At 37.0% G+C, this 25,656-nt stretch overlaps 1 protein-coding gene across 1 annotated transcript in view; it reads left to right on the forward strand.

Moving 5' to 3' along the window:
* The first annotated feature begins 4,320 nt into the window (after positions 1 to 4,320).
* LOC149934738 (carbonic anhydrase-like) overlaps positions 4,321 to 25,656 on the forward strand; it is a 32,508-nt gene continuing 11,172 nt past the window's right edge. The window contains exon 1 of the mRNA XM_090181113.1: positions 4,321 to 4,797. Within this exon, the coding sequence (XP_090037239.1) occupies positions 4,689 to 4,797 (109 nt within the window). The 5' untranslated portion in view covers positions 4,321 to 4,688. The remainder of the gene's footprint in view (positions 4,798 to 25,656) is intronic.

The following is a 25,656-nucleotide window of genomic DNA, read 5'->3' on the forward strand; positions in this document are numbered from 1 at the left end:
CCCGAATCCGTTCGAGAATAAGGTTCGAGAGTCGCGAAGAATAGTTGGCGAAGTGCCTCCGGACTGTGAGCCTATTTCGGAGTTGGGAGCCAACGAAGAACAATCGTCACCGTTTGTGGTTAACACCGCGGAATCGACGTTTGAGGAATGTCCCGCCTGGAGGGAGCCAGCCAACCAGGATGCTGTTCGAGGACCTCCAACGGTGCACATGCGTCCTTTAGGAGAGCTTTTTTTCCCAAATTACTAGTTTTATTTAATGGAGTATATAGCTAATTGCCTTCACTCCAGACACGCACAGAATACAAAGAAGAAGAAAATCCCCTATAACCGGATGGCTTTGCGCAAAATATGGCATAGAGCCTTGATCGCATCTGTGCACCCCACATGGAGGACGCGGAATACATCCGTAATTTCACCAGATAGACCGTGAGCTCGAAGCGCCCTGAGTAAAATCTGGCGGGCAGTCGAGTGAGCGGGACGAACGAAGAGAATGTGGGTTGCATCATCTCTCTCACCACACTGACAATGTGAGTACAGGCGTCTGATTGACTGTCGCCTTTGTAGGAAGTCTGTTACATCCTAGACGCGCCAGAAGAGTGTCATTATGGCGCGCGAGTTTGACCTTCAGGAGTGCGCTAGAGAATGACGGGGCCTGTTCACTCCAAGGTAATCGCGTGACCACAAACTTGTTTTAGTTCCGCAAGCGTCGAGAGGAGAAAGAAGTCAATCCGCGGAGGGCGAAGAAGCCGAGAGATCGTCCACCGTTTCGTTACCGAAAACCCCAACATGAGCATGACACCATAAGAACGTGATACGACCCCGATAGACGTCAGAAAGATCGTGAATGAGGGTGACAACCGAATCCGCGGAGCGCCGATGAAGCTGAGAGAGTGCCGTCTTGGAATCCGAGCAGATGATAATTGCTCCATGGAAGTTGCCCACCTCGTGCGAAAGAGCCATCTGTATAGCGAACAGCTCGATTCGCACGAAGAACGAGCGCTCTTTGGTTACAACATGTTAGCTACTAGATGGCGCCTGCGTCTCTACGTTTGAATATTTTGTAAATTATATCCGTCTCTCGCTATCACTCTTCCGCCTTTCTGGTGGACAGACGGTAATTTATAGCCGCGTTCACCTGTACCTCTCAACAGTTGTCAGGACTACCGTAAAGTTGGGATCATGTTGGGGTAACAGTCAGTCACCCTAAACCGCTCCCACGAAAAGTTTGACAGTTGTTCATGACGTCATCGCTTCGGCTTTCGTGTATCACGTGCATTTTTATTGTTTTTGTCTAGAAGCAGCAATTTTTAAATTTTATATCTACTTGTAAAAATAAAAATAGCATTCCTGTTTATAATTCAATTTTGCATACACCATTCGCACCTACACGACAGCGCATCACGGACATCCTATAACCATTACAAGAGACTGCCTCGAAGTAACTGTTTATATAATTCTTGATGAAATAATGGAAACTGGTCACTTGTACGGTATGCAACAAGTGGTTCTTTTTAACCAGGTAGCTTTTTTACATATTAAAGGCTGGTTCTCACTAGGGCAAAAACGCCACGACGGTGAACGTCGACGCGAAAAATTTCCGTTAGGCCTAATGCAATATTTTTGCGTCGACTGTTACCGTTGTGGCGTCCTAGTGAAAAGGCTTAGCAAAAACACGACGTTCTGTTTACAGGTGAAAAGTTTCCACAAGCACTTGCAGGTCCTGGCTCTCGAAAATATTACTTCTTGGCGGTTTCCTTGAATATGTTTTATTGAAGCGTCTATTACAATCTTGGTAGTAGTATTCGTTTATTTTTTTTTAATAATTTGATATTAACATAAGTAACATAATCCAATAAGTATTGTTTTAATGATAATTAACTGACCGAACTGACATTCTCGTCAAGCTCCGACTTAGACTTGCACTTGAACTGAGTAGCGAGTTATCGTCCTTGCTAGAAGTATATTTCGCCTTATCAAAAGTGACATAATTACCAAAAGTGTGTCTCTGTAATCGTTTTTGTAATGAATGTTACACGCGAAGTAAAAGTTGGCAAGGGAGGAGGGAGGGCATTCCTTGGGGAGGGAATGAAGTTCAAAATGATAAACACTGACGCCTGGTGAGAGCTGGAGAGGGTGAGTTGGGTTATAGATAGCAGCATTCATTAAATCTTTAGCATTGGAAAGTTTAGGAACTGGCACAATTTTGGTAATTATGTCATTTTGGCCTTAGGCATATTTAAAGACTAGGGGGCTCTGCGCTGAGAACTAAACATAGATTGCGCTCTGAAAATCTGTTCGGTGATAATTTTTCCTAATAGGCTTTTCTATAAAGTAATAATAATAATAATAATCAGCTAGGCTAATAGCCAAGGCACCACCTTAGGCCGAAGTCATCAAGCGACTTTTAAAGCCATTCATTCAGGTGGCCGGGTTACAATGCGTAGGAGGGTGGGGGAAGGCCTTCATGCCACACGAGCCTACAGCTCTCTACACTAACTATTACCGTTAACCTCAACAAGTTTTTATCAAATTCGGGGGAAATCCCCTTAAACCAGTGGGGAGATAACTTGCAAACTCAAAGCGGAAGGAGTTGTTCCGAGTTTTCACCCATTGCCACAAGCTGGGATCGAACCCGGCTCCTCTTGCTGCTGCGTCATGGGTGACGTATCGATGCCGTTTTACTACGAAAAGCTCTGGAGATATGTGTAAATTCGACTAGGCCCCCACGTTTTGAAGTGAGAGAAAGGCTAAGAAACCGTCTCGACATAGACATTCTCCCTAGGTATAAATAAATATATTCTTGATTCTAATTAATCTTTATGTATGGATTTTTCCCGTTTGTCTGCCGAATTCAGACAACCCGATAATACTCAGAAAACTTTTACATCTCATTATTAATTTAGGTTGATGTTGATGAAACCCCACGCAACATGCCTTTCGATCTAAAATAGATAGTCAGTCGGTTCAAATTTAGTTCCCTCCATATTGTGAAGACACTTCCCTTACTTCATAAGGTCGTCTGTTCCGTCGACGCTATGACGTAGCGGAAGCGAGTCATCGGAAGATAGGGGGAACGGAGTTTCCACCCACTGCCTTTCGAAAACGACTATTTGAAAAATAATACCAAGAAGGCTATTCTGTAAAAATCAAAAATGACAAAAAAACCTCAATCCGTCAAAAATGGCAATGCGCACGCGGAGAAGGTGCGGATATCGAAATATCAAACTATCGATTGTGTGAGTTCAATTTTAATTAGTGGCAGTATGTTACGCTATATCCGGTATTTTAGTCAAATCACGAACTAAATGCTTAAGCGGAGGTAAAATACCTGTTAATTTTTGGCGCCCAAGGGTTAAATTGGCACCATCGACCGTAGGTCGAAGCATTTCATTAAAATCGCTAATGTCGGCATTACAGACCGCCATGATTTTCAATTTGACCAATGCTATCGATAGTTTGATATTTCGATAGCAGCCTCTTCTGCACACGCGCAAAGTCATTTTTTTACGGATTATGACTTTTTTGGCATTTTTTAATTTTACGGAATAGCCTCCCTGCCAATAACTCAAAACGGGAATCCATACTTCTACTTGGAATGCTTATCGCGGCAGATTTTCGTATCGAGGAGGCTGACGGTTTGTTTGACGTCACTATGTTAATTTAACATAGGATATTTTTTCTCTCGTAGGCGGGGCCAAAGCCGTCAGAGTGATCCTACCATACGCGATACGGCAGGATAAGCATTCCAAGTAGAGGTATGGATTCCTGCTCATAAATAAAAATGTAGCTCTAGAAATTAAAAATATTGTTCATTATTTGGCGTTTCATTTTGAACGTTTACTCGTTCACACTTTGTTCCAATGAGAACATTTTAGATGACTTAGAACCACATTGATGTATTTGATCAGATTGCGTTCAATTTATTATTATTAGAAAAGTATTTTTTAAGAGTTTAAATTTCGCGAGTCGTGGACTTCGAATGGTAAAACGAGGCTATTTCGATATTTATAAGCGTCAAACTTACTCGCGTTAGGTTACTTATGGTAAAACGTACGTGTTGATCTTTGTCCATTGACGGCGGGGAAATACTCGAAATACAGACATCGGCAAATGGCTCGTTAAAGCACGAACACTTCGATTGGAGATGTAAATAAAAGATATAGGAAGGGTCGAGGTCTCTTGGTTCGTAAATAGGTTATAACAACGCAGCCTGTACTACGTTATTGATACCATTAAATCGACATTCGAGATAAATGGCGGAACGCCCCTCAAAATATTTATCATCCGACGCGCGACGCAATTTGACAAACCATTACGGACCTAAATAGCGAAGCCTACAGTCGGGGCGCACACCCTCGCGTTGGCCCGCGTAACAGTAGATAAAACACGCAGCGAGGCTCTTTTTAGTCTGTCCTATCTGTAGCGTTTGTTTCTGACGCGCGCCGGCCGTTGCAAGTACGCGAAGCGCTGTTTCCTCTAACAATCCCCGAGACAGAGAGAGCTCCTCATTTGAACGCGCTAAGTAGAAAACCATCATCAATCGGCGCGCGATGTGCCCGTCGCGCGTTCGTTAATTAAGTTCTTTCAATCTACCTCCCATCTTTTATACGCAAATTTCATCAGGACTTTTTCTTGAGCGAAAAAGATCGATATTTCGCGTCTAAATTTAAACCTGGAATAAATTAATAATGAACTGTTGGAGTTCCAAAAACTCGCGTCAGTTTTCGTCATTCGAGTTTTCAATCTCAAAAAGGACTATGATTTTTACGTCCAATTTTTATGTCATTCTACTTTTATGTGAGTATTTATTCATTTAACCGTTTTTTCTTTTGTTTTTTTTGTCCATTTAGCTGTCAAAATAAATATTTAGAATTGTTCGCGAAATAAATAAACGAAAGTTAAAATTTATCCTCTTTGGCTATTTTGTTGTCAATGAACCATTTGGCGGGGGTTTTAAGTTATAGTCGAAATTGTATCTGAAAAGTGAGTAAAAATTTTAGAATGCAAATTTTATTCGGTATTAAGGTAACTCTATCCGGTTAGGCCTAGCTTGATTTTTATTTATTTTTTACCCCTACGTACAAAAATTTACATCTTACACAAGCTCGTATTTTACGCGCGGTTACGTAACGATATTTGTAATGTAGCATCTAGACGCATCAACTAAATCATACAAAGAATTATGTCACCTTTTTATTATCATTTACTCGTACAACAAGTTACGTAGCTTTTAATTTTTGTAATCGGAACGTAATTTGCTTAATAAATTCACGAAATTTTATCCGAATATAATGGTAGGTAAGGTGATAACTACGTCATACGTAAGAAGGCAGTATAGTTTGTAAATGTTTAAAGCGATATTCAAAACTCCACTAACGTGTATCTGCTCAATTTCTCATTAATTTAGAAGAGCGACTCCTTCATTCGAAAAATACGTTTCGAGAATTTATCTAATCACTTAAAATATCAGGATACAATAGGAAGTATCATAATTTTGTTTCGTTTCGAACGTTTTTAGGGTCAGGGGGAAACTACGTCGAGACAGAATGGTTTATTTTAGGGGCACTTGCCATTTTTTAGTCCGGCGCCATCTATGCGCCAGAATTATAAACTGATTAAACTTTTTAATTTCGTCTGATATGGTCGTAAAAACGACGAACTTCCGCTTTCCGTGTCGCCTCTGGTTCACACTTCGACGTTGTCATTAAATCCGTCGTTTCAGTGGTAGCAGAAGCATATAATACATCTCTTACGAGATAAGTATTCACCTAACCTATCTTGCTTATTCACGTACCATAAAATATGGTTTATTAATTAATGACGCCGTGTCATTTTTAAATTTTACATCTTCAAAGGGAGTTTGATCAGGCCCGTCTTAAGACCTTTTGGGGCCCTGGGCTAAATTATTTCTTAAGACCTTTGCGATCCCCAACGGTCAGCCTTTGTCAGTCCGTTGTCTAAATTCAACTACACAATAATCAAACCAAAACTTTTCAAAAGTATAAGATAAGACTACTGAAAATAAGATTTTTACCGACAGTGACTCGCTGTTTGGTTTTAGAAATTGTAGGTACCGTATGATACGCGATGTGGCGATGAGTCAAATTACTTTAGACGTAACTAAAAGATACATAATATTAAATGAGCATAATTAATATTTACCAACTAAACCCTTATCCCTAGCCGGGGCCCCAAAACTGGCTGGGGCCCTGGCCTGTAGCCCATTTAGCCCATGCCTTAAGACGACCCTGAGTATGATCAACAAATTTAATATTTCTTTCACCAGATTTAACAGAAGCTAGAACTGATCGGCGCTAGTTGCGTTAAACACCAGTCGTAACGGGTAGCAGATTAATTTTTTATTTAGTTCATACTCTCTTTAAGTGACAAATTTCATAAATTTATTTATGGTTGACACCAAAGATAGAGCAGCTCTGGGGTATCTGCAAATTGGGTATAGAGGGATATAGTATTGAGAGCTTTTCATTTCGCTTTGTCCTTGGCTGTTTTAGGAATATGGTGCCCTTTATCTAATGAGGCTGGAGGTTAAACTTTAAAGCGCTATTTTATAATTAAAATTGAGTATTAACGTTAAATAAAAATTAAGTATTAATTTTAAATCAAAATTAAGTATTAACGTTAAATCAAAATTAAGTATTAATGTTAAATCGAAATTAAGTATTAATGTTAAATCAAAATTAAGTATTAATGTTAAATCAAAATTAAGTATTAACGTTAAATCAAAATTAAGTATTAATGTTAAATCAAAATTAAGTATTAATGTTAAATTAAAATTCAGTATTAATGTTAAATTAAAATTCAGTATTAATATTAAATCGAAATTCAGTATTAATATTTAGTTAAATTCAGTAATAATATTAATTGAAATTCAGTATTAATATTAAATCAAAATTCAGTAACAATAAAATCAGTATTACATTAACATTAACAATAAAATCAGTATTACATTAACATTATCAATAAAATCAGTATTACATTAACATTAACAATTAAATTGAAATTAACAATAAAATTAGTATTACATTAACATTAACAATTAAATTAAATAAATGTTAAAGACGTATTACTTATTACCAAATATTCGGTTTCACGAATTAAACGCCGGACTACATTTGGCTTTTGGTTGAGTTGTTTGTTTTGGAGATTGCGGTTGGAAGAAGCTGGAAGTGGTAGCTTCTGTCACTGTCAAGGAGCGCAAGGTTTCCGCAGTTTGAATGTCTGACAAACTTTGCGCGAACTATAGGTGGAAGTAGTCCAATTGCTAGTCAATCTTTTCGCCAGGGAAAAAAACGAAACAGAAAAACTGTTTTAAAATAACTCTGAACGTGACAATACGTAAAGTAAAAGAGAAGGTTTTCGGAGAAGAGCCAACCGAGGCTTAGCGTTGACATTTTAGATTCGGTTTCGGTTTATATTACGTGGGTTCAACGTTTTTGGCTGGGCACGATTTTGTAGAGGGTGTTTCACATATATTCGACGGTAACAGTTCAAAGCTTTTGTAGATATTCGAATAGTTATCAAAAATGTATTTACAGAAACCATATATTTCTGGTTCTTTTCCAGTGATTTTCATTTCTTTTTTTCATTTTCTATACTCAGTTGCGGGTTAAGGCTGGTTCACACGGGCAGTGTTTTCCTGATTATCTCTATTTTCTAGTTCTACCGCCTTTTCCCGTTGTTCTGGCGGACGGGAAAACGACTGTGCACACGGACAAAATTTAACTTACCCTGGAATTGTTTTTAGGTATTAAAAGTACTAAAAATAAATGATTATAACTGTTTTTAAATCTTATCTATGTTAATTAATTAATGATCACTTTGAAATATAACGCAATAGACCGTATTTTCCAAAATTATAACGCTCCGGTATATTTAGAAATTCAACCGTAAACCGGCCAAATTCGAAATTCCCGCCGCCGATTTACAAATGTATTAGATATTTTGCCTTTCTTAACCTGCAACTGACAAGGAGACTATCCGAGGTGTTACACACCGATTTCGTTCAAACTCGGGGGATTGGTAGACCTTTATGTAACTTGAAAAATCCTAAAGGTATTTTATTCAATAGGCAACGGTTTTGCCATGGCAACGAAAAATGTTTTTGACAACATAAAATTGAAATTTTCCCATTGAAAATAACATGGGATTTTGACCAATTCCAAGGGCCCTCCCCCCCCCCCCCCGCCTGTGAAACATTTTACAAAATTGAAAACAAAATTAAAATACCAAAATTATAAAAAAAAAGTTATAAAAATTGACGAAAAAAATAAAAATTGGTCACATTTTGATCAATTTTTTTAATTTTTTTCACAGGGAAATCGGTCAAAATCCCATGTTATTTTATGTTGTCAAAAACATTTTTCGTTGCCATGGCAAACCCGTTGCCCATTGAATAAAATCCCTTTAGGATTTTTCAAGTTACATGAAGGTCTACCAATCCCCTGAGTTTGAACAAAATCGGTGTGTAACACCGCGGGTAGTCTCCTTGTGAGTATAATTATAATACCTCAGTATTTATTTAAACCAAGAACGTATTTATTTAAACCAAGAACGTATTTATTTAAACCAAGAACGTATTTATTTAAACCAAGAACGTATTTATTTAAACCAAGAACGTATTTATTTAAACCAAGAACGTATTTATTTAAACCAAGAACGTATTTATTTAAACCAAGAACGTATTTATTTAAACCAAGAACGTATTTATTTAAACCAAGAACGTATTTATTTAAACCAAGAACGTATTTATTTAAACCAAGAACGTATTTACTTAAACCAAGAAGTATTTATTTAAACCAAGAACGTATTTATTTAAACCAAGAACGTATTTATTTAAACGAATAGCTAAGGCTACCTCCGTATGACGGAATTAATAACAACATAATTACCAGTAAAACAGCTTTAAATACGCAATAAAATTTTACAATCTAATGTTTTTTAAATTTCATTGCATAATTAAAGTTGTTTTTTTTGTAATTAAGTGTTTATTAAAATAATTATCTATCTCCCTATTCTACCTATGTTAAAAACGGGTAGTATACTTTTTAGGGCAAAGCCTAAAAAATTTACTTAACGATAATGGACTGACAAATATCAGCCCAATGGTGTTCGTCCGCTTTCCAAAAAGTAAATTATCCCGTCGTCTGCCAGTTTGTAGTATGATCTGATCATCTGAATAAGGGTTTTTGTTCAATCGCGCACGCGCCGAGAAAAGGTGAAACAGCCATTTATCGACGAACTATTTCTTGGCCTTTTTATGGCCTCATCAAATGTGCACCTACTCGAGTCACAGCTCGTCCAAATGATATTACTAGGAAATTTATTAGTTAGATAAAAATCCAAATTTAATCCGCGAATTGACCTGTTTGGTAAGCTTAGAGGCACCTAGCGACCACCGCTAGAAGTTCCTTCACCTGTCCTGAATTTCATTTGCTAAGCAGACGCGTTGTCGTTTTTTAAGCGCTAAGCTAAACGGCACGAAAATGCAGCCGTTAATCGAACTACTCACGCTGGCCGATAGAGGGCTGTGTTACGCGAACAGACTAGCCGCTGTTCGGTTTTGCAACCTCGACTTCTAACACAATTTTAGTGGTGGAATGTGGCTTTTGAACGTATTTGATCGGTTTCGTTGGTTAAGTTTTATCGAGGCATTTCATTTAGTCCGTGACACGATGCATTTCAAATATAACGGGGCTAAATTGAAAAGGGAACAATATTTGGAAATATGAAATCCTTGAAAGTCTGTCATTACTATTTGTGTCAACCTATATACATAGCTACGGAGCGCCATTAATCTAAGTCGCAATTGCTTTTAGTCTAAACTCTTAAACAAATATTTAACTAGAAAAATAAAGCATGTCATCGAAATGTCTTTGCGAATGCTAATTTTCGGCATGAAATAAATTGATGGTGGTATCAAAGGTATCTCTTACGTCGTTAGTAGGAAATATCCATCTGAGCAATAAAAGTGAAACATTCGCGAGTGACTTTACAATTCAGAATTGAAAACTTACATAAGTTACATAAGCCTTAATTTTGTTTGGAAATTCTAAAAAAGTATATTTATACCCATAGAGATAGAAAAGAAATAGAGGCACTATTGTATCTGGCGAAGTTGACCGCGAGTGCCGACCCCCTTATCGCCAATGTAGGAAGCCATGAGATGGGCAGATTACGTGGCGCCATCTACGCGCGGTGAAATTAAATACATTATGCCTTTTGGAAAATCAACTGTCATTTGATGTAAACAAAGGAAGGATAGATGGCGTTGCAAATTCTGCCCATCTCCGCTTTCATGCATGCGCGGGTGGGGGGGGGGGGATTAATTTTCCCGGTCAAAAACAGGGGTGCCTTAACGCGGTAATCTTCCCTCTATTTCTTTTCTATCTCTATCTCTATGTTTATACCCAATAGAGGGTTAAAAAAAAATAAACAAGCTCGCCAGTCCTCTTCCCTACGCTAGAATCACCTATGGCCAAAAAATATTTATTTTCAAGATTTTCCGTTAAAATTCGATCTTTGAAAGTTCTTCAGCTATAACAAATCCAAAGGCTTAGTGCTCTTTTAAACGTTAATTTTGGCTTAATTACAAATTAGATCTTCAACGTTAACCAAAATAAAGGTATTATTACCTTTTAACTGATTTGTTTTGATCCATGATGGTTTTCCGTCTATTTCAGTTTATTTAAAATAATTATCGATAATCCATTGAAGTTTACAAACAAATATAAGAGATCAATGACTAAGATACGACCGTGAATATGTTTTGAAGGGCAGCCATGTTTAAGTTTCACATCGAATGTGTTTAGCAGGCACCGGTTTAGCTATTTGCTCAATCATGCGAGGCGGGCTTTGGCTTTGATGTATCGAATATTTCAGAGATTTCAAAGGCTAGCTGGGACAATCAGGTGGTTCAAAATGCTAATAGTCCAGGCAACGAAAAGGTATAGAGGGAAATGTTGGGAACACAATTTTTGACTTGGTAACTTTGTTTGGACTAGTTAGGAGGTGAACATATCAAAAGCCCCCGCCCGTAGCCCTTGAGCCGGGGGGGAGGAGGGGTTTTGAAGGTCCCATTTGTCGGGATTTCGCTTATATCTCGGAAACTATGCGTCCTAGCGACATGGTCACTCTATACACAATGAAAGCTGATTAAATTTGCTACAGGTCTTACTCAGTCTTGGTTTTTGATATCTGGCATAGTTTTCGAGATATCCGCTCTTGAAAGTCTGTAATTTTGGGAAAAAAACATTTTGGCCTCACATTTTTTGCTCTTTTTGACCGGATAACCCTTCAACGATGCTCCCAAAAAAATTAAATCCCGCCCATAGGGTTGTGGAACATTAAATTCACTTCAATAATATATATTACTTTACTATTTTATCTATTTTCCTTCCAATGTTAAAGCAATTTCAGTGTTGAGCGTGAAATCTGAAGTTTTGCGACAACTGCCGACTAATGAATCTTTCAATTTCTCACCATTCCCAGTCAACGTATTGGCCAAAATATGCACCATTATGTACACATAGTGAGTACTGGACGTCTAAATAGCACAGATACTCATTTTAGAATATATACTAGTGGGGCCGCTGACAGTGGCGGCGCTAGGGGGTAGGCCAGGTAGGCCACTGCCTACCTTCAAATTTCAAGGGGGCCCCAAAATCATCCTATAAATTGATCTAGAAAGGGGCTCAAAATTCTCCCAAGATATAAAATTCGCTAAAAGAGGCAATAGGCGAATCTCATTAATTCCTTATATAAAATGTATAACGAAAAAGTGATATTTGAGTCTTTCATTGTAAAATTTATTCCAGGAACCAAGTATATTAAAAGGTTTTAATCGTAATTATTTATTCAAGCATTTTGTTGAAAATGGGGGGGGGGCATTCATTTGGTTTGCCTACCCTGGTGAAAATTCCTGGCGCCGCCACTGGCCGCTGACCAGGCGACCAGCATCCTCACACTTAATTAAAGATGACCTAGACCATTTTAATGGGAAAATATGTTGCTATGACCAACGCTGTGCATATATGAGTGTCTATAAGGCAATGGGATAGTGACGTGAAGTGAAATCACATTGGCTAGTGGGCTGATTTTGCCATCACCCCTCTCTTTACTGGCTTTTTAAAGGGAAACTATCCCTTTTTCACCCACTTTAGAAACATCAGGACTCGATGCAGTCACTTCCTCATCACATACAAAACACTTGCTGGTCATTTTGACGACACAACACTCATGACATCGTTAAATGTGACACCAAAACATCCCACTGAAACAAACAAAACAAACTATGACAAAAACAAACAAATGAGTGCCCAATTAGGTTATAACTAGCAGTAAAGCATAAAAACAGTTCATTTTTGTGTAAAAATAACCTAACCATGCCACAAAATGCTAGCCGAAACGCTAAAACTATGAGACGCATTATCGTAGCGATCGCCGTCTATTATTTATGTTAGATACAATAAATCTTCAATAAAACAGCTAAAAATAACTTAAATTAATTAAAAATTAGATTATTTACCTTCCAATGATGTATTATTTTATTATTTACTAGCTTTAATACCCGGCCTCGCCCTGGGTCTTAGTTTTAATGAATTAGATCTGATTTGTACGTAAGAAAGGTATATCTCGAAAACTATGCAAGATATCAAAAACCAAGACTGAGTAAGACCTGTAGCAAATTTAATCAGCTTTGATTGTGTATAGAGTTACCATGTCGCTAGGACGCATAGTTTCCGAGATATAAGCGAAAACCCGACAAATGGGACCTTCAAACCCCCTCCTCCCCCCCGGCTCAAGGGCTACGGGCGGGGATATGTTCGCCTCCTAACTAGTCCAAACAAAGTTACCAAGTCAAAAATTGTGTTCCCAACATTTCCCTCTATACCTTTTTTTGAGCATTCGTTGACTGGACTATAAATACTTCCTCCATAACTCAAAATGCAAAATACAAAATGCATTTTGAAAATTGGTTTTTCTAAATGTAAAATGGTTTTTGCAGCTCAAAATACAAAATAAATTTTGAAAATGGTTTTTCAAATGCACTCTGTTTACTTAAAATTATTATTTATATTTTAATTATTAATTATTAATTTATAATTATTTATTTATTATTATTAATTAGTAATTAATAATAATTACGTAGAGATTTCAAAACCATCCACTCAGCCAACGGATAATTATTTATTTATTATTATTAATTAGTTATTAATAATAATTACGTAGAGATTTCAAAACCACCCACCGTCTACTTCTGAGTAAGTGAGTAACTGAGTATCGCCATCTATGATTACTTGGGAGTAAATAGCAGACGAACTTTCTCTACATGATCCGCGGTCAGGGTTGGACATAAGGCACTAGTCACGGCATTTGACTACTAAAATAAATGCTCTGACTAGTCAATTTGACTAGTGAAAAACTTACCTAAGTATTCATAAATAGTCAGCTAGTCTTTAAACAGGTGGCCGGGTTACAATGCGTAGGAGGGTGGTGGCAAGACCTTCATGCCACGCGAGCCAACAGCTCCCTACACTCACTATTACCGTTAACCTCAAGTTTGTAAGTTTGCGCATTTTTCTCGTTAGACGAGTTTGTTGCTTTGGGTAATTAAGAGCTGTTTATGAAATTACGTAAAAATTAACTTTCTGACACTTCTTTCCCTACGCAACGAAATGTAACAATTGGAATACCACACCTCTAAATAGGTCTTTCTATTAAGTAACATTGGCCTTCCGGTTTTGATGTTACTGCTGCACGGGTGACGTATCGATGACGTTTTATTACGAAACGTTCTGGAGATAAGGGTAAATTCGACGAGGTACCAGGTTTTTAAGCATAAACTGAACTAATTTCTTTGTATTCGTGAGTCGTGACATATGAACTACATCAAAACAAGTTCAGCAAACGTTGCTTATTTTATAAAAAGCATATTACGTATTAAATACTTAATACCATAAATATACAAAACTTATTAAATTTCATTCAAAATTAAGCCTATTTGTTTATTGTTTTACCTCTTGAAAATTAAACATACTATTATAAATAAGTATTAAATTGATACTGTAACTTAATTTAATTGATAATTTAGGTTCCTGTATAAAAATATCATATGTTACGTCACATTTGAGTGACATTTAAATTTAAAAACCCCTCTAACTAACTTACACACTTATGGAACGTAATTATTGACTTATGGGCAGGGTTGGCTAATTTAAATCAAATTGATTTTAGTCAGGGTTAAAATCAAGATTTAAATAAAGAATTTTTTTTAAAAAAATCATTGATTTAATTCACACAATGTATTTCAATGGAGGAATGAAAAATGACAAAAATAGGTTCTTAAAAAATTCAAATACTTAGAAAATCTGAGCAAACTAAATATATTATAAAGTAATTAAATATAATTAAGATTTAATTTATTTGAAGATTAGCTAACTGCTTATGGGTGAAATATTTATACATCAAAAAGAATTGGAACACATTGGTGAAATACGAACGGCCTGAAATTATTAGGTGTTTGTTTAAAAAAAACCGATTGGCAACTATAAATATAAAACTTTCCGTGAGCTAATTTCAAATTGAAATGTATAGAGCTAGAGGTAGTAGTCAGTTTCGCGGAATTTCTTTAAAAACGGCGATATTTTTTGTTTCATCTTATCTGTGGTTCCTTACTCTCGGGCTTCTGCGGATCGCGAGAGGCTGCGAGTTCAAAATTCTCACTTTTTCTATTTTTCCGAATTGCGCGAATGCCAAGCGCCGTTGACGCGACGCTCATTTCAACGCGAATTTTTTAGTACAGCAGTGACAGCTTCGAAAGTCCAATTCGAGGCCGACAAACCAGGAAACCTCGATTACAAAACGACAGGAAGTACTAATATTATTAGTTTATTAACCAATCTCCCCTGTCGGAGGGAACAACGACCAATTTGTGTAGGAAGAGGACCCTTTTCTGAAAATAGAAAAATGTGTTTACTCCCGCTATTTCCCGAAATTCTGTATTTTTACGCTGAAGAATAAGAAACAAAAAAGACATTTAAAAAAAATCGATTGAAAGGAAGTATAACTAATAGCATAAGTGTATAATATTGTTACATAAGTGTGATATTTCATGTTCTTCACATGCAAAAGTTTTACTGAGAATTATTCACAAGACAGACTGCATTACGGGCTTCGTCGCCGTTTTTCTGATTATTATTACTTCTTAAAACAGGATATGGAACCTCATAGAGATATTTTTTTACTATACTTTTTTCAGGGTTTTTTTTTAAATAAAAAAATTACAATTATTATAAATTTATAATTATATAACAGAAATATGAAAATATTTAAATAATTCTTTTGCATTAAGGGAAAGTGCATTACTTGAAAGCTGAACATATTCAACGGGTAAGACATAGAATGTTAAATTTTCTTAACTATCACAATTTCCTTCCAGTGTTGCCAGATTGAGGGAAGTTTCCCACATCTAGGGAAATTTTGACCCCTAAAAACGGTAAATAGGGAAATCCGAACAAAAATTAGCTAAATCTAGGGAAATTCGAGGGGGAAAATTATTTTAATCAAAGCTAACATAAAAAATGGCAAACCTTCGTTAAATTGACTTATTATGAAAAGTCAATTAATACAATCATAAGTATTTTGTCGGATTCGCTTTAGCTTGCAACTATGCAATTTTTATGGCAATTTGGGAAGTCGTCTGCTAAATAACTGGCTCCATCCTATATAGTACAAACTAATTTTTGTACTGGTAAAATTGTTCCTAGTTTTTATTCATTGCGAGATTAAAATAAAAGTATTATTTTCTTCAAGACATTTGTTATTTTCGTTTTACAACGTCCCAAGTAATTGTTTTACGCAAATATCATTGTTTTTCGTGTTTTGGAAAACTAGGGAAATTTTAGTCCAAAAAGGGAAATTTCAAGGGTCGGAAAGGGAAATTCCATTTTCGCGACCTGGCATCAAAATTCCTTAACGGTACATTTGAGGTTAGCCTTCACGCATTAAATGTTTTGCAAATCAGAATAAAGCGGGAAAAAAATATCTCGATGTGGTTCCTTATCCGGTTTTAAGTAGTACTATGACCATAGACATAATAAATAGGATAGACCCCCGATTTTACGGGGGGCGGGCTCGCAAAAAAAATTGCATATTCGGGTACCCGATTACTCGAATAAGCTGCTCTCTAAACTCGTCGAGTATTAGTTTTTTCTATCCTCATTGCTTCAAAGTTGAAAGAGGGGTTTTGGGGGACAATAAACGGTACTTACAAAGTTGTGGAAACTGTGGTTCATTTAAATTAAAGGAATATTTTTCAGCATTGAAAGTTACTTTATACTCCATTTAAATTTAATTTCATAATTACTTGAATAAAACCAGCTCCTAATCAAGTACTCGATAACCCGACTCATTAAAAATATTAATTTTTTAGTTACTCGACTCGAATAAGAGAAAGTTTCCCCTTAATCAAGTACTCGATTACTCGACTCGACTTTAATATTACTCGACTAAAACTAAAAAATGTCACGTGGCTCAACGAAGTTAACGATGGTGTGCCAGGCAGAGTCGAGAATCATATGTTTTCGTATAGAGTTTATAACACTAAAATTTTAATTTCAAGTCATGAATAAGTAGATTGATTTAATGGAAACTTTTACAAAAGGTATGTAAATTTTTAATTATATATATATTAATATCTTTTGGTTTCAAATAATTCGTTTAAAATTGTTGTTTAATTAAGCCAAGACTTAAGTAACCTAACAAGTGAAATTGTTTTCTCCGATTGTTTGCTTAAATAAACAATACACACGAAATATACCGGTATTGTATTCTTTTCAACAACTGAGTCAAAATCTAAAGTTTCCTCTACTGATTTGTTGCTCAAATTAAAACCTTCCGCTTCACGTTCATCAGGAGACCAGACTTTATTAATACCGCTCGCTTCTGAACCCGACTCGTCTGTCTTTACTACACTACCACTTCTACCGTAACATTTCTGCAACAAATTATGTTTTAACTGTATTTTACTAGAAAAACATGGTTATTCTTATTGCTTAAACCATGGAGCAGAATATCTTTCTTGCCCTAGTAAAATACTAGTAAATTTCCTAAAAACAGAGGGCTTTCTGCTCCATAGTAATAAATTTTCACGCTTAAACCTACACGAACAGATTTGTGATCAAAGAATGTGTCACGTATTTCAATTTCATCAACTAAATTCTCAGTTGGAATGGTGTCTTGTAAACGTTTGTGTTTGCATTTAAAATCGGAATATTTTAGGCCAAAAAATTATAACTACAAACAAAGTCATTGTTGGTTGGGTGCTAATCATCACGATTCACAGCTTTTATCCACTTCGAAAACGTTTCAGGTTTAGAGAACGGAAACCTATAGTTTAAAACAATTATAGGCCTACATTTAATATAAATAATTACAAACTGTTACAACCAATGGAAAGAAACATTTGTGCTCGGATTTGTGGTGGTTAATTTATAATTTTGCCAATGAGCAAATGCACAACTTTTAACCATTTTGAAAAAAACAAATAAATTTCGCGTAAAAGTAACCATCAAACTTTTTGCGTCTAGTTAGGCTTAACTTAAACTTCGCGCTTGATATTTTTGCGACCGGCAGGTGGCGAATTTTCGGCCGTTTCCCCCGCGTCTGCTTTTTCTTACTGGCGTGTAAATAAAGGCTTGCCAACCCAAGCGCCAGGTGTCTATCCAATTTATTATGTCTATGACTATGACACGTATCACCATAATAAAATTCATAACTTTACCACCTTTACTACCCGAGCAACACGCGATTTACCATTTTTTTATTCGTAAGGTTGTTGAGATGCGGGGAAACGCATAATAATATTTAATTTTTGAAACACACACAAATTAAGATACGCGCGTCCTCGGTAACAAGCGGGATTTTCTCTTATAAACTTTTTCCCAGTAGGTTTTTTTGAAAAATAAAAATCAGGTAGTCGAGAGTATAGTTCAAGGCACGTGTATACCAAATATCAGATCTGTATACCAATTCCGAACAATTCGGGTGTTTTTTGTAACCATACGCTCTCACTATTAGGATGTTAGTGTAGCTTAAAACAATTTAAAAATTTATTTTATAATAATGCGGTACTTAATTTTTGAAAAGACCATTTTTTGACGTCAGTGCTTTGACACGGAGAAAATCTCTAACATTGTTTGGGATCTTCGGTAAAGAACGCCTCGGAGGTTAGATTAATTTTAAATTAAATTGTTTCTTAATTCGATAAAAAAAAGTCTGGCAAAGATAAAAATTTGAATACATTTTTTTTATGGAAGTCTTCTTTGGTTCTCGTGTGACGAAATTCATCCGATTAGAAGGGCTCCTCTTATCGCGTTGAGTTAAGCATTTTATTGTCCGATAACTAATTCACGAACCATAGAACCATTATCGTATTATTTCATAATAGTACGGGTAAAAGAGGGTAGCTCACCGGCAAAATTCGTCCCAACTTGCAATGTGGCCTAAAAATTCTATTTTGATGTCTACTTTGAGGATCCAATGAGTCCGCAGCGATGCGGGGTGGACAACACAGTTTTGGGGGGGGGGGCAAGGGGGGCAGGAGGGGGCAGTTGCCCCCTAAATTTGCTTTCACCGAATTGAGCCGTGTTTGGTGTTGTTCCCGATGGTACATTTCACCCTGAGTCGAATGCGACCAACCACATGCCCGTAAAATGAACCGTTTCCGAGTTATGGCCGAATTTGTACTGAATCGCGTGGTTTTTTCTCTAATATGAAAAAAAAATCCCCAAAGTTAAATTTAGCAATCCGGTCAAGTTGGGTATCGTTTCCGTAGTATGTTTTAACGTTGAGTCGAATGAGATACGCCGCGGATCGCTGGGACTAATAGTTTCGGAGGTATGACCAAAAGTACACTAATCAAAGGTTTTTTTCGGAATTTCACTAAATGTTGAAAAGGTATATCAACCATTTGGCCAGGACCAACCAAACTTTCGGATCGTACGTATTATTTTGTGCCGAATCGAATGAGACCAACCGCAATTCCGTAGGATGAATAGTTTCCGAGCTATAACGAAATACGTGGTGTTTTTTTTTCAAAAAGTTCGAAAATATTCATTTAAACCACCCCCCGTGTTTACAAATTTCTCCCCGGACGACCACAATGTATTCATCTTACATACTACTAAGTGCTGAATTGAATGAGACCAACCGCAGCGCCGTGGAATGAATAGATAACGAGTGATGACGGAATTTACATCAGATAATTGACATTTAATCCTCAAACAGGTTCTGAAAATGTGTGTGATTGCTAAATTTAAAATTTGGGGATTTTTTTTTCATATTATAGAAAAAACCACGCGATTCAGTACAAATTCGGCCATAAATCGGAAACGGTTCATTTTACGGGCATGTGGTTGGTCGCATTCGACTCAGGGTGAAATGTACCATCGGGAACAACACCAAACACGGCTCAATTCGGTGAAAGCAAATTTAGGGGGCAACTGCCCCCTCCTGCCCCCTTGCCCCCCCCCCCAAAAACTGACATCAAAATAGAATTTTTAGGCCACATTGCAAGTTGGGACGAATTTTGCCGCTGGAGACCTCTTTTTGGGCCTCTTTTACCCGTACTATAAACCCAGAAGAGGCTTAATACAATCCTTAATGTATTTATTTATACTCAGGGAGAATGAATATGTCGAGACTATCGACGGACACGTCGAGGCCCTAACCCCGTCACGCTAAGGGGGGGGGGGGGAAGGAGGCGGTCTTATTTTTTGCGTCCTCGCGGCAGCGTTAATCGCGTCGAAAAACGTAATTTTTAAGAACCAATGAAATTGCAGTATTATTTGATTTTATTAAAACGGAGGAGCATACCGTGGGCCCCAACGGGTGGAATTGGAAAAACGCTTAAAATAATCTCGACATATTCATTCTCCCTGAGTATAAATAAATACATTCTTGATACAATATTATCTTTGAAGTTTTTTCAATTGAATGACTTTGGCGCATTTTGATAATATTTTATGATGATATTATGATCATTATAAAAGTAAATGGAATCGAAAAAGTAAAGCCTGTTTTGTTTAAATAACAGAAAAAAATAGAGTGTTGTCGTCTGAAACCCCGTCGACGTCCCCATTGTAATTTGCCTACTGATAAAAAACGGTAACTGTCATGGCGGCCACTATTAACACTACAGCTGTGACGTTACAAGTTTTCAAAATCGTATCAGACGACAACACTCTATAGGAGGTTAAATAAATCATCCTCCTAGGAAGTCACCAAGAAGTAATATTTCCGAGAGCCAGGACCCGCAAGGTATTGTTTATATAGTGTTTGTGGAAATAATGGAAACTTTTCACCTGTAAACAGAACGTCGTGTTTTTGCCAAGCCGCAATTTGTCAAAAAAGCTACCTGGTCAAAAGGGAACGCCATGGGGAACGCTTGTTGTTGCCGTAAAGGTTAAACATTTCCATTATTTTAACAAGCACTATATAAAGTTCCAGACTTGGAAATAGTGATATTTTTTACGGGGGCCCCCGACCCCCCTTAAGTTTATTTTTATTGAGAGCCACTGGCCCAAGCGGGGGGGGGGAATTGGGGGAAAAATTTAAAATTAGGTAGGGAAAATAGGAAAATAAAAATTGGTTCCGTTACTTACATAACATTTATTAACTTTAAAACAAGCAATTATATTAGAATATCACACATAATCATTTGTAACGCTAGATCCCGCTCTCGTATAGGGTAGGAGTTTCAAAAACGGCGTACAAATCATGTTCCTTAAATTTCCGTAAAATGTTTAATAAATATTTTTTAATTAAATTGAGAGCCCCGGTGGCCCGCAACCCCCGTTCGAATGATTTATTTTAAGAGCCCACTGATTTTTATTAAGAGCCATTGGCCTCAAGACTCCCGCTAATTCCAAGTCTGATATAAACAGTGGCTTGCAGGTCCTGGCTCTCGGAAATATTACTTCTGGGCGATTTCCTGGGAGGATGATTTATTTAAGCGCCTATTAAAATTAATTTAAATAATGAACTTTTTTCTGATATTTAAACAAAACAGGTTTACTTTTTCGAGTCGATTTCATTTTATAATGATCAGGTCCTGGCTCTCGGAAATATTACTTCTGGACGATTCCCTGGGAGGAGGATTTATTGAAGCGTCTATTATTTCAGGTTGCCATAGTTAATAGTTAAGTTTAGTTGAATATTGGCGTATTTCCTAAACTAAACTGGAGAAATAGGTATCTTTTCGAATTCAGAAACATCTATTCTAGAAATTTGAAAAGTGTCCTTGTCATTGGCAACAAAAAAACTCATAACTGGAACTCTTAAAAAAGGGATATAGGTATAATGCCTCAAAGTGGAATCGCAGGTGTAACTGTTAACTACGTAGACAGTTTGGACAATTTCACAATGGGAAATGGGAAACGCGCGTTAAAATAATTATACCAAAATCCAAGTGTTCCTTTTGCGCGTGTCCTTTGACAAATTAGATCACAATGGCCTCTAGGGTACAGCCATACGTGTACAGTTCTTTGTACCGGTACAATAATACACCCGGAACAACCGCCTGTACTCTTGGTATTGGGTAAAGGTCACCTCACTTCTATCGAGTCGCCTTTCGCGCCATTTTGAATGTAGGATTACAAATTAAGTGCTATTTTCTTAAATGAAATATAAAAATTCCACTTTGTAAGATTGAGCCTCTCGTTCAAAAGTGATTTCCATCATAGGCGCAAAGGGTATTATACGAATCGGCTTATAACGAGTGTGTTTGTACGCTTCGAATCGAACATTTGTTTGAGAGGGTCGCTGTCAGTCGCTCGCACAATGAGCTGACATTAATCATACTACTACTCTAGAAATATATAGAAAAACTTGACACCAACAAGCTTGATGACCTTCGAAGTTGCCTAGCGTATTCGAGTACCTAATAGCGTGAAATATGGAGCGAGTTTAGGCGCTCTCAAGTACAACAAAGTGTTAGCTGTCAGAAATATTTGCCAATATAACTAATGGCATACCCTTATCTACGTTCATGCTATAAAGAATTGGACATTGTGGACATGACGCGTTTTCGCTTTTTACAAATTTCGATTGCAATGACCGAATTCCTTCCGTCGTTGCTTGAAATTTACTCAACACTTCCCATTTAGCCGTTGTTTCAACCGAATTGTAAAAGCGGATGTTAAGTGGGTTGTAGTCGGTTCCGACATGCCCCGATATGACTATGTTCTTACTTACTCCACAATTTTATTGTTGGGAAAATATTGAGTCACTAAATTTCGTCTTTTCGATGGTATGTTTTCTTTGTCTCGAGTAATAATAATTTTCTGGGCTTATATCGGAAAGAGCAATATTTACTTTAGAGGGCTTCCTGATCTTTTATATTCGAGTGTGAAGTGTTTATTTTATCCCTTTCGTTCCTAAAGATCAAGACTGTTGCTATAATAAATGGCTTCGTGGCTTCCGTTAAATGGCTTTTTCGCATTTGTTTATCTTTATCGTCGTAATAACGACGTTCATTTCAAAGGTCAACTGCTAAGAACACTCTGCTCGAAATTCGCAGTTTCTATAGAAACCCGTGGAATAGACGTTTCATTAGGGACTTGGCAGTATGAGCCATGCTTTTTCCAATTGAAAAAAAAGCAAACAAACATAGGCTGCGTTCAGTAACTCTAAAAAGGCTCAGCACTGAGCTCAACGGTCAGCGGTTTTTTACTGAACCTTTGACTTCCGGTTGAACAACGAAGTCATCGGCTGTAAGAGCAGGTTTTTACGTTGCTCAACGGTCACGTGACGTCGCAGCACGGACCAGGGTTGGACATAAGGATATTTTTTTGGTAGTCAGCCTGACTAGTGAGCCTCCTATCTTAATTTATTTTAATAGTCACTGACTAGTGGGGGTAAAATGTGGGTATAAAATCAAGAAGGACAGCCAACTTTTTGCTTTACCCGTCAGAATTGTCAGAATTAAAATAGGAGCTCATTATCACTTGAGTTACCTGATGCGATTTTTTTTTAAATAAAATGGGATTGATGAATGATGAATTTATGATATGCCGTTTTCGACATTATTTATGAATATTTAGTTAAATTTTTCATTAGTCAAATTGACTAGTGAGCCCCGGATTTCGATTAAATTTAGTAGTCAGAGCATTTATTTTAGTAATCAAATGCCGTGACTAGTGTCTTATGTCCAAGCCTGGCACGGAGTAAGGCTAGCTGCAGACGCCGCAACAGTCCATATTTTACGAAATTAACAACAAGCGTAAAAAGCGTTCAACAAGATCCTACGTCACGTTAGCAACGGTCTCAGCGAAAATAATTTTTCAGATGGTGACTGGTGAGAGCATCGACGATAAAAATTATGTTAAGCCTTAGCGATATTTTTGCGTCAACGTCCGCCATCGCGTCGTTTTTGCATTTTCAGAAATTAAAATGCCTTTAAAAAGTGAATATTCAACCAAGTAGACTTTGATTTGGCTTGAGTATGAATTGTAGTACAGTTGGCTTCTGTGGCTAGCCAGGCGAATCTGGTAACCAACCAACCGGAAATATTTCATTCTTGAAAAATATAGCGCCATCTGTCTTAACTAAATATCAACTAAATATGTGAAGAAATAGCAGACGACGTTTGAATTTTAATGTTATTCGGTTGAAGTATTCATCTAACCTATCTAAAATGTTAATGGAATTAAAAGTAAATAGACATACACCGAAAGTCTCTATTTTGAACCATACAGAAAGTCTATAATTTGAACCATGTAATAAACTACTTTATCTCCTCTCCGCGGTGTCTACTATTAGTGAAAATATCTAGTTACCTTGGTGTCTACCCCCTTCGCGGCGCGATACTAGTTGGGCATTGAATAAGGTACGTGCGTAAACTGGCCACAAACCCGAGAGCTTACGCAAAATCCCGACAGAGTCGTTAGTATCGTCTGACTCTACTTTCCCAAATTTCAAACTTTGAGGAGTCTTCTGATTGGTGGGAGCTCTTAGGGTGGAGGAAACTGGGGGCTTCCGTCTCTGATTACATGGAAACCATTTTCAAACGGGCAAGAAGGTTTAAATTCGAGACATTCTGCTTATGTCTATTTAGTTTTGATGGTATGCGATTGAAACAGGTATCTACGCAGGCTCCGGTTGATTTTTCATGTATTGAATTTCTACTAATATTTTATCAGGAAAATATGATTTATCAATAGGTAAATATCTATACGCAGTTTAATTTTTTCATTTCACATATTTAAGCGAAGCCTATTCGCGACCGAAACGAGTCTAGGTGGCGTAACGGTTCTAGCTTCCCCGAGGTAGCGCCTATGATCTAGCGTCTGCTACAGACATATTGAAAAGTCATAAGAACGTTTTTTTTTGACATAAACTTATCACAGAATTAGATTAGAGCTTATCAAAATATAAGCAAACGATGAAAAAATTATAGGAAAATGCAAGTATTATTATTTATAATGTCAAATTTACGAATAACGATGAGGAAAAACTAATAGCGTCTGCTTTAGCCGCTACCTATCTAGGTTTCAATCAGGCCCGACAAGAGAGGGGGGAAGGCGGTACAAATTACCGGGGCCCGTTCAGCCTAGGGGCCCGGGTTTCAACAAAAGAGGTATACATTTCCCGGGTTTCTCTCCGAAAAAGTATAGCTATCTCCAGTAGAAACGGCTCTCTTGGGGCCCGGAAGTTATATTTTACCGGGGCCCTGGCCTTCTCTCGGCGGCCCTAGTTTCAATGGTGAACCAAAGCGGGCGTTGCGATAGTTTTCGGTTGCTAATAGACTGGTGACTTGGCGGTAAATTAGAGTCCAATGGAATCCGCGTCGATCCCACGAAGGTACATGCTTCATTTAAAGGGCCTTACTTATCTCGTAAGAGATATATTATTAACTTCTGATATACGGAATTGTCTGGCATAGGCCACGCAACGCAGACGCTTTTCGATAGCCAAAGACAGACAGAACAGTAGCGGCGTAGGCTACAAATACATTTGACAAGAATAAAATCCTTTCACAGAGGTATTTCCATTAAGATGTAGTTTTTTAAATACACGAAGTCCTTCCAGATGGCACTAGCAGTTTCAAACGTAAACATTTTAAATAATTTTTGTTTCTTTCACACGAATTTTACGTGTTATTTTAAAAAATCAGTATTTCTTTCCTTCCGTCAAGAGTTGAAACTGGCGCCATCTAGTATAAATTAGAGCATCAAAATCGAACCTCTCAGAGTTTCACTCTAAATGTTTTTTCGCCTGTAAGGAATTTGTGAATCGGTTAATAAACTTACTAGTTTTGTAATTGGTACATCTCAATTGTCATTGTTGAGATCAATATTAAATTAAATTAATTATTTTTTAATTTTTTTTTTAATTTCTTTTGGCGGCGCTACTAATAGTGCATCCAACCCACACTCAGATAACAGTACCGTTGCATTATCAGATTTTTGCAATTACATTAATATATTATCAGATCAGTTGATAAGGGTCAAAATGAAATCACTGTACTTCAACTAGTTTTATTTTTTATAAATGAGTACAATAAAGCTATTATTTGCTGAGCTTGTAAAGCATTCGACCAAACATATTCGGATATCAGTTTCACCAGACTAATTAGGA

The sequence above is a fragment of the Leiobunum rupestre genome, chromosome 7 (assembly GCF_980474605.1).
Source record: "Leiobunum rupestre chromosome 7, qqLeiRupe1.1.hap1, whole genome shotgun sequence".
Classification (NCBI taxonomy): Eukaryota; Metazoa; Arthropoda; class Arachnida; order Opiliones; family Sclerosomatidae; genus Leiobunum; species Leiobunum rupestre.